This window comes from Lycium barbarum, chromosome 7, assembly GCF_019175385.1.
Source record: "Lycium barbarum isolate Lr01 chromosome 7, ASM1917538v2, whole genome shotgun sequence".
NCBI lineage: Eukaryota > Viridiplantae > Streptophyta > Magnoliopsida > Solanales > Solanaceae > Lycium > Lycium barbarum.
The window spans coordinates 3,145,851-3,159,228 of NC_083343.1; the positions used below are offsets into that span (position 1 = coordinate 3,145,851).

Here is a 13,378-nt window from a genome sequence, read left to right on the forward strand (position 1 = left end):
CAAGGGGAAATGGGTTTGACCCAACTTGAAATCGAGTTGGGACCTTTCTGTCTTAAAACGTTTATATATCCTTATCCTGATGTCACCTGTGAGCCCAAGACCTATGGTTGGAAAGGTATTTCAATTATCTACAACTTTTGTTCTTTGAGTTTTCCCAAATTTCCAATTTATGATAGGGTTATGGCCTCTCGAAGTCAGGTGACCCGAAACGTACTTACGGACCAAAATACGCCCCATGTTACGGTCCCGTAACACGAAGTACGGACCGTAACTTGGGACCGTACCTTGGTGAAAATTTCCAGTGAGGTTCTGGAAATTTTTGGTGTGTTACAGCTCACTGTTACGGCCCGTAACACGAGTTACGGCCTGTAACGTCCACCGTAACACAGGCGAAATTTCCAGCGAACAGGCTTCAGTAAAATGGCATAACTCTTTGCACAGATATCCGTTTGACCCCCATAATATACCGTTGGAAATCTATTTCAAAGGGCTACAACTTTCATCAACGAAGTTTTCCCAAATTATCAACGGATTTTCACGAAAGTTGACTGGAAGGCAGACGTATCGAAAACTTAGCCGATTCTATAGGATTTCAAGTGCCTTACTATTAGCCATATTGAGACGATCATATCTCCTTACTCCGATCTCTGATTGGCTTGGTCCTTATATCGTTAGAAAGGTATTTCTATATACTACAACTTCATTGAGTTTACTTTCCCAAATTCCAAACCGATCAAGGAGGTATCGCTGCCCGAAGTAGGCCTGTGAACCATTTTCGCAAAACGTTCAAACCTTCAGGGTTTCCACTAGAACTCTATTGATATTTGCTTAAACTCAATTCCAAGATGCGGGGTGTAACAAGGAAACTCACAAGAAAATGATACTTCATGTGTGTTTTTGACCAACAACAACAACAAGCGCAGTATAATCCCACTATGTGGGGTCTGGGGAGGGTAGAGTGTACACAGACCTAACCCCCACCTTGAAAGGTAGGGCGGCTGTTTTCGAAAGACCCTCGGCTCAAGAGAGGAGACAAAGAAAGGAAAATACAAAAGGTCAGATATGATCAAGCGTATCGAAAATAATATGAAAGCAAGGAATAACAAAGCAAGAAAGTCATGGTAAAAAGAGAATTAACTGCTATAGATAACTATGAAAATGAAAACAATGAAAGTAAATAAGTCATTATAAACCAACAGATACTCGCAGAAATCAAGAGACAAGAAACTATAGAACAACATAACTACTCTTAAGGGAGGATAGACACGACTACCTACTATCCTTCTACCCTAATATGAGTCCTCCATACCCTCCTATCTAAGGTCATGTCCTCCGTAAGCAGGAAATGCGCCATGTCCTGTCTAATCACTTCCCCCCAATACTTCTTCGGCCTACCTCTACCTCTTCTGAAACCGTCGCTGGCCAACCTCTTGCACCTCCGCACCGGGGCATTTTCATCTCTCCGCATCACATGCCCAAACCATCTCGGCCTCGCTTCCCGCATCTTGTCTTCCACTGAGGCTATTCCAACCTTGTCTCGGATGACTTCATTCCTAATCCTATCACTCCTAGTGTGCCCACACATCCATCGCAGCATTCTCATTTCCGCCACTTTCATCTTCTGAACATGAGATTTCTTGACTGGCCAACACTCCGCCCCAAACAACATAGCTGGTCTAACCACCACTTTGTAGAACTTGCCTTTAAGTTTCGGTGGCACCTTCTTGTCACACAACACTCCGGAGGCAAGCCTCCATTTCATCCATCCTGCACCAATACGATGTGTGACGTCATCATCAATTTCCCCATTTCCTTGTATAATAGACCCAAGATATTTGAAACTATCTTTCTTCTGTATGACCTGGGTGCCAAGCTTCACTTCCACGTCAGCCTCATGTACTATATCACTGAACTTGCACTCCAAGTACTCTGTCTTGGTCCTACTTAACTTGAACCCTTTAGACTCCAGAGTTTGTCTCCAAACCTCCAACTTAGCGTTAACCCCGCTGCGAGACTCGTCAATCAGGACTATGTCATCCGCAAATAACATACACCATGGCACCTCACCTTGAATTTGCCGCGTCAATCCATCGATCACCAAGGAGAATAAAAATGGGCTAAGAGCTGATCCCTGAAGCAGCCCCATCACCACTGGAAAGTGCTCTGAGTCTCCTCCCAAAGTCCTTACCCTGGTCTTGGCCCCATCATACATGTCCTTGATCGCCCTAATGTACGCCACAGGTACACCTCTAGCCTCCAAGCATCTCCATAGAACCTCTCTCGGCACTTTGTCGTATGCCTTTTCTAGGTCGATGAATACCATGTGCAAGTCCCTCCAAGCATACCATGTGTTTTTGACCATTATCTCTAAATTAATTAATTCGAGCCATTAATTAAGAGATAATGGTAAAAAACACACTTGAAATATCACTTTTTTGTGAGTTTCCTACCTGAACTATCAGGTGTTTGTGTTTCCTACTTGAACTATCACCAACTATTTATCTAACATACCTCAAAATTAATGAGTCAGCTACCATGTGGACGAAATTATATGGGCAAATTAAGCTGTCATGCACTTTTTGACGATTGTATTCAAACACTTGGTCTAGTCAACTTCGAGATGTGTTTTGATAAATAGCTGGTGATAATTCGGATAGGAAATACAAATACGTGATAGGTCTGATAGGAAACTCACAAGAAAGTGATGCTTCACGTGTGTTTTTGACCATTATCTCATTAATTAAGGATATACCTGCGCATAAGAAATGTAGAACACGTGAATTTAGAGAGAAAAAGAAGAGAGGGAAATTACCAAATTCGGTTAGCAATAACTGATTTCATTTCCACATCAGCCATATTTATACTATACGTGGATCAATTCTTAGTCATAGATCTGCTTGGTTGGAGGTCATAATAGTAATAGCAGCAAGATCTCTCCTTAAGTTTAAACTTCAGCTGTTGATGCAATCTCCCTTTCGCTTAGCATATAAGGAAATTTTACGGGTCAGTTGTTGGGTCCAATAAGAGATTTTTTATTACTCCCTCCAGATACAAAAAAAAAATAAAAAATTACTTAGCTATTTGCACACCCCTTAAGAAACTATTTACTTCAAGAAAAAAAATATGTAAATTGAATAACCTACCCCTAATTAAATAGACATTCAGATTTGATCACGTAACACTTGATGAGGGCAAATATGAAAAAATAAGGTTAATTGTTTCTTGATTTAATAAGTGAACACCTTTTTTGATAAAAAAAAAAATGTTAAGTGCACACTTTTTTTGATCTGGAGGGAGTAGCATAAAACCTATTGTATTTTTAAAAGGGAAAAGTATGCTCAGTGTCCATTTAAACATCTAATTTGCCAGAATTAGCCCAGCAATCAACTATTTACCAAAATATTATCGGTTCGGCAATCTAATTTGCAATGTAGTTGACCGAATCACCTAATTATGACGGCATGCTTATGCAATAGGGTCTCCTTACTTATAGGTTTGCTTCATTTATGACGTCACCTATATGATGAGCACCATAAAATCCTTAAACCAAATATTGGAAACAACAAGTTGTTGCAATATTGAACCCACACACTTTTTCTAGCCTCTAAACGTCCTCAATTTTCAATCTCTAATTTGTCCCACACTAATGTTCTTTTTTTCCAATTTATAGTGTGTGTATATATATATATATATATATATAGAGAGAGAGAGAGAGAGAGAGAGAGAGAGAGGGGGAAGTTGAGCAACTCATTTGTAGCTATACGAAACAAATATATTATCTATACATTGCAATTTGAGTTAGTTTTGTGGCTTGACGGGCCATTGACGGTGATGCTGAAACTCTAGAGTTGGTCTTGGTAAGAAAAGTTAAAAAATAAATAAAAATTGAGCAAGTTACATATAGCTATACAGAACATATACATTATTTATACACTTTCAATTTGAATTGATTTCATGTTTATACATGATTATACAAATAATATACATAATATATAAGAGTATACGTAATGTTTATATACTATTATACAGAACATATACATTATTTATACATCGATGATACAGTAGTAGGCTAGAATGATACAATGGGCTAGCTACATTGGCTGTAAACTAGATGTGTGGGTTGTATACCTGGGTTATTTCCCCCTTTTTAAAATTATGGGTTCAGATCGACCATTTATTGTAAATTGCGTGAATTTTCACACATAAATTTATATTTCGCATCGAATATACTGAGTTAAGCTGAATCCAGCTGTTTCTGCATGTTATATCTGCCCCAATGTGCCACCCCATTAAAAGTGGCAGAATATATCACCTTCCTAGTTGAGTGACCTTTTAAATGAAATAATAGAAAATAAGTGACTTTTTTTATAACTCTAATTCAAGTGCATGAGGTTTTTAAGAGCACCATGAGGTCTACACATAATATTGAAGTGTAGTTGGTCTACTGGGGATCCCAAATTACTAATTAGCTTTGTTGTTGTCCTTTTCTTTTGAAAAGCCACTCTTAGTGATAATTGATAAATATGTCATCATATTATTACTTCTGTTCTTAAAAGTTTTCAGTAAACAAACACTTCACTTTTCCCCTTCCACTGTAGTGTTATAACTTCGTTAAAATTTTGAGATAGGATGTAATTTAAAATTAGGTGTTTTCTCAGTGGCGGAGCCAGAATTTTCACCTAGAAAGTTTAAAAATATAAAGAAATAAATACACAAAGAAGTCAAGTGGGTTTAACATTTACTATACATACATAAAAGAATAATTTTAACCTTGTATATACAGTGTAATTATTCACCGAGAGAGTTCGGATGAACCCCCTGGCCCCAACCTAGCTCCACCCCTGGGTGTTGTCCTGATCCCAATACTGAAAAATGTAAAGGAGGTAGTAGATTTGGTTTGAAAAGCAAAGAGCAATTATATGACTCGTCCAACACGTGCTATATTTTGCATTATTATTTCATCATTGATAAGTTTTGCTACTTCGTGTTTTGATGATTTGACAAACCTACTCGAGGAACCAGTTTTGTCTTTAGAGGGACCAAATGAGGAATCAGATGCGATCAAGTCCTCAGCCATTGCTTGGTCAACTTTATAGCTATCTACAGCTGTAAAGCTGCTGACAATTTAGCAGTGCATCAGGACAGCAGCAGAGTTGCTGCAGATAGAGGGAACAGATGAGGGACCAGATATGCTTTTAGAGGGACCCAGAACTCGATCAGGTCCCCTGCACGTCGTACAGTCAACTCTACAGCTATAAAACTGCGATACTGTACCGACTGACAGAACCGCAGCAGCACAGCTGAAGTGGCTTGAGGCCAAACCAAAGGCAGCAATGTCCCAACCCATTGTCACATGATTCTCAAATGCTCCCCAATATATATACAACATGTTACAATGTTTAACCTACACTTTGAAAAATCTGAAAATCACTCTCATCTCAAAGTGCAAGTAGCCCTCTCTCAAGGTGCTCTCAAGAACAAAGCTCCAACAATCAGAGGACCAGTTCCAACCACTGAAAATATCTTAAGTCCTTAGGTTTGTTGAGTCTTTGTCTTTTGTTCTTAACTTGCATTCCTACACAGCTTTCAAGAAGTGTAATAATAGGACAAATCTACAACCTTTGTTGGTTTGAGTTAGTCAAGGTTTGTTTGTGTCCTTGGCTAGAGTTAATTAAGAGTTGTCTTTGCAATAGAGTTATTGTAAAGGGCTTACAATATAGGTATTGTAAGGGGTAGGGATTAAGAGTTTAATTCCTAGCCTGCAATATGTTGTAATCTGAAGTTGCTCAGTTTAGTGAAGTTTGAAAATTCTACTTGGGGTAGGTCGTGGTTTTTAATCCCTTGAGCAAGGAGTTTTCCACATATATATCTTGTGTTATTTACTTTTTGTCATACTTAGGGGAACAGATAGAGAACCCGATTCTTTATACTGTTTGGTGAACTCCTGTATCCTATCAATTGTGCTTCCCAAGTCCCATCCGTTTGCATATTTCTTTGCATGAAAATTGGAATCGAGTGAAATTGTCTGGTGAAGCTCAATCATGGCATTGAATGGGATTCAATTGTGTAAAGCTCAATTCAGGTGGACACCATCGCCCAAAGTGTGCGAGGTATGTAACGAAAAGTGATGAATAAAACCATTGCTAATAACTACCTTCCTATGAAGCAATATTTTTAGTTACTCCTTTCAATTTATATGTCACTCTTGAAAGATTTGATAGACGTCGTGTTTCCTGTTAAATATGGAGCAATGGTACAAGCTTAACATATCATATGTGGAATTAAGTAATATACTAATTGGTAATCATGGTAAATTTGTGAATATTCATGAGCAAAGTATTAAAAGTTCATGTTTCAATTAGTTGCAGGTCAAATATGCTTAGTCAGATATCACAAAGATTAAGATTTGAATTCATCAATAATTGAGGAACTAAAAATGCTATTAACCCCTAAAAATAAACAGTGCATCCTAATTTTTTGCACATCACTAAATTTCTTCAAAGCATCTATTTAATGTTTTTTCCTTCCAACTTTCCAAGTAGTTCACCATATGCAAGTTGAGATAATTTTCCACATTACTAGACTTATCTTCAAAATAAACCATATATGTTGTCTAGACTTCTTCAAAGCATTTAATTAATGTTTTTTCCTTCCAACTTTCCAAGTAGCCCACCATATGCAAGTTGAGATAATTTTCCACGTTACTAGACTTATCTTCAAAATAAACCATATGTGTTGTTCCAGCAAGCTAATATCCCCACCACAGACCTTGGCATGGCCCATTTGATGCCTTTCAGGATTAAGAACAGAGTACATAGTTGAATATAATTTAATTTTAACTATATAGAAGAGCCTCTTGGCCCAACCTTTTCGTCGTCCGTTCCAATAAAAAAAAAGTGTGGCCCCATACTTTTCACCAACCAATATTTTAAAAAAAAAAGTGTGGGCTCCGTAATAAACACCAACCAATATTAAAAAAAAAAAAAAAAGTGGAACACACCATCTCCAAACTCATGGGAAAAGAAAAGTTGACCCCATATTAACAAAATCAAGCAATATTAAAAAAAAAAAAAAGTGCATCCCATATTAAAAAATAAAATAATATCCATGTAATTTCCAAAGTATCTCATTAAATCAATAATGATGGATTCATTGTCACATGCGTATCGACCCATTAGTGGGAGCAAATGAAATTATTGTACAGCAACATACTTAAAATATTTATATATTAAAATAAGATAGAATTTAATTACTTTTCCATTTTTTCCTTACTCTAATAAATGTGAAAAAAGATTAATGTCGTAAAAGAAAAAATAATATTAAATGAAGAACAAATAATAAATAACGTAAATTAGTCAAATTATAATTCTAATTGGCATTTCCTTAAAAAAACATGCAAAAGACAACATGATAAGTAAAATGAGCTAAACCAAGAATATTCACCAAAAATTAAAAAACAATAGTTCTTCGTTTAAATAGAAAGTTAAATTTCTACTTTGTTTCATTTTAAACATGTAAAATTAATATAATAATTTGATTAGAATTATCCAAATCAAAATTTGATAAAAAATAATAGGTATTGTTTTGGCTCAATCTACATACATTAACAATAGAATATTTTACACCTTTAAATTAATCGAATTAAAATTCAAAGTATCAACTGATGCTTTAATATTGATATTGTTTTATCTCAAAGAGAGAAAAATAGTTTCCTTTTAAATAAGTCTTCCCTTTTAAAAAGTATTAATAAATTTTTGCCAACTTTGTATTCGTAGTAAATACTAATATAATAAAATTTTGGATACGGAGCACAAACTACAATGTTATATTAGTCGTGTTTTGAACATAATATATGTATTACTTTATTACTATATAGAAGAGCCGGTTTATAGAGGCAAGATCGTCATCCGTGTTCGGTCCCACTTTTTATTTAAGGGCAAAAAAATGACATTTTATACTTTATATTACCAACTCTTCAAAAAAGTAGATAGAAATACTTTATTATATTTCTATTTTTCTACTATATAGAAGCATCGATTTACCCAAGCTTCGTCGTCAGTCACTCTTAAAAAAAAAAGGTGTACCCCATACTTAAAACGCCAAGCAATATTTTTTTTTAAAAAAAGTGGACCCCACCCTCTCCAAACTCATGAAAAAAAAAAGTGAAACCCATATTAAAAAAAAAAAAGCAATGTCAACACAAAAAAAAAAAACATGCACCCCATATATTAAACAATCAAACAATATTTATGTAATTCCCAAAGTATCCCCATCAAGTCAATAATAGTAGATTCATTGTCACATGCGTATTAACTCATTAGTGAGAGCAAATGAAATTATTGCACAACAAAAAACATGAACCCCATGTTATTACTTTTCTTCAAAATATTTAATTGTTGTATTTGCTATTCCGCCATGTCATTTATTTGTTATGTTTACTCAAATAAATACACTTAAAATATTTATATTTTAAAATAAGATAAAATTTAATTACTTTTTTATTTTTATTCTTACTCTAATAAATGTGAAAAAAGATTAATATCAAGTGAAGATCAAATAATGAATAAGGTAAATTAGTCAAATTCTAATTCTAATTCACGTTTCCTTAAAAAACCATGCAAAAGACAACATGCCAAGTAAAATAAGCTAAACAGAGAATATTTAACAGAAATTAAAAAATAGCATTTCTTCGTTTAAATAGAAAAAATCAATTTCTACTTTGTTTCGTTTTAAACATGTAAAATTAATTTAATAATTTTAATTAGAATTATCCAAATCAAAAATTGATAAAAAAATAATAAGTAGTATTTTATACCTTTAAATTAATCGAATTAAAATTGAAAATATCAACTGATGCTTAAATATTGCTATTATTTTATCTCAAAGAGAGGAAAATAGTTTTTCTTTTAAACAAGTCTTCTCTTTTAAAAAGTATTAATAAATTTTCTTAGCAAACACGAATATAATAAAATTTTAAATACGAAGCACAAACTACAATGTTATATTAATCGTATTTTGAACATTGTATATATATATATCCATAAAAAAAGTACAAACTTATGTATGTTTATTATCACTATCTAAACACAATTACATATACATAGATATACTATAATTCAAAGTGTTTGGCCCGTGCGCAGCACGGGCATAGGCCATCTAGTAATAATAATAAAAAAGTGATTATACAAGATAACAATTTATCCTTAGTCTAAATTTTAATTAATCAACTTAAATGGGAATGTAAACGCACATCACACAAAAATCTCAAGGCATGTCTCACACCTTTCTTTCAGATAATCAAACCTCCTAACCCATTCTCTTGTTTTCACAGACTGTTTTGGAGTCAATTTTTTCTTTTTCCCGAAATGTTTTAAATATAGATCAAACTCTTTTTTTTTTTTTGAAAAATTTAGTTAACTAAGTTGCCTAACATGTCAGTTAAGATGATCCCATTATTTGTATTGGGTGGCGACTGCAAAACATTTTGATAAAACTCTTTTTGAGTAATTACCAAATGAATTTGATCTATGTTTAAAAATATTCTGGGAAAAAATAATTGACTCTGAAACAGTATGTGAAAACAAGAGAATAGGTTAGGATGTTCAATTATCCAAGGTAAAGGTACTAAGTAGCTTTAAAAGAATTGAGTTAACTAAGTACCCTAACAAAGTGTTACATAGCAAACACTTCAGAGAAATTTTGGGTGCAATAGTAGGTATGCAATTGATGCTTGAGTGTTATTGACTAAGACACCTATCCAAATTTTGGGTGCAATAGTAGGTATGCAATTGATGCTTGAGTGTTATTGAATAAGACACCTATCCACCACCAGAATACTCATTGAATTTGACACCACAAGGACTAAGACTCTTTCCTAGGTAAATGGTGTCAAAGTCAGTTGACTGGCTTAAGTTTTCCATCTAATTACGCCTATAAATGACAAGAGATTTCCCTTCCTTGTTCATTCACAGCAAGCAAATATGGAGAGCAACTCATTTCAGCATATCTTTCTCATATTGTTATTTCAACTTTTGTATTTCACTTGCATAGATTATCACTTTGTTTCCTCTGCTCGCACCTCTAGTGTAAGCACTTGCATTGAAACAGAGAAGAATGCACTGCTAAAAGTTAAAGAACATCTCACAGATCCTTCAAGCAGGCTATCTTCTTGGGTTGATCAAGAAGATTGTTGTCAATGGCTTGGTGTAAGCTGCGACAATAAGACCGGAAATGTCATAAGGATTGATATCAGGAACAAATTTTCAAGTAACAATGAATTGGGAGGTGAGATTAATCCATCTTTACTTGAGTTACAACACTTGAGATACCTAGACTTGAGCATGAACAATTTTGGAGGAATCCAAGTGCCTAAATTCATTGGTCAAATCAAAGAATTGAGGTATGTCAATCTTTCTGGAGCTTCTTTTTCTGGTTCAATATCTCCATTTTTAGGAAACCTCTCAAACTTGCGAGTTCCTGATTTGAGTTCCTACTCGGATCAGCCAGCTGAGAAAGACCTTGAATGGATAAAAGGACTTTCTTCTTTGGAACACTTAAATTTGGGAGGTTTAGATCTTAGCAAAGCTACTAATTCTTGGCTTCTAACAATCAATAATCACCTTCCTTCTCTCTTAGAGTTGCACTTGCGTCAATGTCAACTTTTAAACCTTCCATATTCTATTCCATCCCTAAAACTTACTTCCCTTTTGGTACTTGATCATTCCAACAATGCTTTCAACTCAAGTATTTTCCCTCGATGGATATTCAAACTTAGTAACCTTGTCCATCTTGACCTAAGCTCCAACAATATTCTTAGTGAACTGCCTGATGAGTTTGCAAAGATCAATTCCCTTGAATACCTTGATCTTTCTTCCAACTACGGTTTCAATGGGACACTCAACAGAAGCTTGGGGAAACTATGCAATTTGAAGACTTTGATCCTCAATGACAACAACATCAGTGGAAACATTACTGATTTCATCGATGCTTTATCAGAATGCCAAAGCAACAACTTGGAGACATTGGACTTGAGTCGGAATGCATTGACTGGCAATCTTCCTGCTACATTAGGCCACTTGATGAAGTTAAAAGATCTTCAACTGAGGTACAACTCATTGACAGGAACAATACCTGAAGCAATAGGGAACTTATCATCCTTGGAGACACTCTACCTCACATCAAACAAAATGAGTGGGAACCTCACCCCTAATATCGGGCAGCTCACGTCGATGGTCTCATTGGACATCTCTGAGAATATGTGGGAAGGTATTGTCACAGAATCCCATTTACTTAATCTTTCTAACTTGCAAGAATTTTTAGTTGGCGTGAAACTTGGTAGGAATATTACCTTGGCATTCAACATCAACCCAAGTTGGACTCCTCCATTCAAGCTGACATTCTTGACTATCCAGTCATGCCAATTAGGCCCCAAATTCCCACATTGGCTGAAGGATCAGAATGAGCTCACCAGCATAACAATCAATACCGCAGGGATTTCCGATGCTGTACCAGATTGGTTTGTAGAGTTGGATTTGAAGCTGGATAATCTAGACATAGCTTACAACAACTTGACAGGGAAAATTCCGAACAAATTTCAGTTCAACATTGAAGCCAATGTGGATTTAAGCACCAATAGCTTCGAGGGACCTCTCCCACTATGGTCTTCTAATGTAACAACATTGTATCTGAGGGATAACTTGTTTTCAGGACCTATTCCTCTCAACATCTGCGGAGCACTTCCCGATTTAACAGACTTGGACATCTCCATGAACAGCCTAAATGGCACCATTCCCTTGTGCATCGGTGATATCAATCAGTTGACTACTTTAGCCCTCGATAATAACCAACTTCTAGGACAGATTCCTGATTTCTGGGGTAAGCTACCATATGTTTATTGGATAGATATGTCAGGGAACTATCTATCCGGCCAAATTCCAGGTTCACTAGGTTCTCTATCTTCTCTGATGTTCTTAAGACTCTCAGGAAACAATCTCTCTGGAGAACTGCCTTCGAGTTTAAGAAATTGCACGAGAATGATTAGCATTGATTTTAGTAACAATCAGTTCTCAGGGTTAATCCCAGCTTCACTAGGGGAAACAATGAGATCACTGTCAATCCTCAGTGTAAGGAATAATAAGTTTTCTGGCCCCATTCCTTTAAAAATATGTACCCTTTCAGCTCTTCACATACTGGACCTTTCCGGAAACAACTTATCTGGTCATATCCCCTCCTGTTTTGGCAATTTGGAAGCTTTCAAGGTTGAGCTAACTGATGCAGAAGCTAAACAATATCAAGGGAAACTGAAACTTGAGGCGAAAGGAAGAATACTTTATTATTATAATACCCTTTACCTAGTCAATAGTATCGATCTCTCGAGCAACAGTTTGTCAGGAGAAATCCCAGTAGAGATAACAAGCTTACACAAACTTTGGACCTTGAACTTGTCCAGGAACCATTTGACAGGAAATATACCGACAGATATTGGAAAGCTAGGATGGGTTGAAACCTTGGATCTTTCAATAAATCAGTTGTCAGGTCCTATCCCACCAAGCATAGCTTCTTTAGACTTTCTGACTCACTTTAACTTGTCTTACAATAAGTTGACAGGAAAAATTCCCACTAGTACTCAGTTCCAAACAAAAATTGATCCAACAATTTTCCAAGGAAATGTTGCACTTTGTGGTCCTCCTTTGAATGAATGTGTTGGTGATAGGACTACAACATCTGATATTGGAACGGATGACGAAGGAGAAACCGATGATGAATATAAACTTGAGAAAGTATGGTTCTTTGCTGTTGTTGGTTTGGGATACTCGGTTGGCTTCTGGGTATTTTTTGGCACGTTGGTCATCAAGAAAAGATGGAGAATTGCTTATTTCAGATTTATAGAGACATGCATTTTGGAGTTTTCTGCATAAAATGTTAGGATATTTAACGTGTAGAAGAAACACTTAGGAAAATGTTGAAAACAGTTTGTCAACTTTAGCAAGGTATTCAATAAGTGGAGCTATAGGAGTTTGTCTCTGCCATGCTATTATATTTTGTGTTTTATTTTCAGTATAGCACATATTACTTACTTTTCTATATGAAAAAGTGTAAGACCATGCTACCTAAATGTTTATCTTTTTTACTAAAATCAGCACAAGAAAGAACATGAGAGAGTGTATAAACTGCTTTTCATGGACTAAAAGTAAAGATTTCATGAGTTAAAACTATATTATTTTCTAATTTCATGGGCTAATTTTAAGTACTTATTTCATCAGTTAGAAAGTGGTCACCTAAATGTTTATGTTATTTGCTAAATTCAGTGCCTAATGCAAGAATATCTTTATTCCCCAACACCCCTAATATTCGCAGGTCCTTTACATACTTGAATAAC

At 35.4% G+C, this 13,378-nt stretch overlaps 1 protein-coding gene across 1 annotated transcript; it reads left to right on the forward strand.

Moving 5' to 3' along the window:
• The first annotated feature begins 9,945 nt into the window (after positions 1-9,945).
• Positions 9,946-13,114, forward strand: LOC132602914 (receptor-like protein EIX2). Its single transcript, XM_060315728.1, has one exon. It carries the CDS (start codon positions 9,981-9,983, stop codon positions 12,915-12,917), a length of 2,937 nt encoding a protein of 978 aa, XP_060171711.1. The 5' UTR covers positions 9,946-9,980; the 3' UTR covers positions 12,918-13,114.
• Positions 13,115-13,378: the final 264 nt, after the last annotated feature.

What these genes read in the sequence shown, in the direction of transcription:
- LOC132602914 (XM_060315728.1), top strand. Translation starts at nt 9,981, where the DNA reads ATGGAGAGCAACTCATTTCAGCATATCTTTCTCATATTGTTATTTCAA.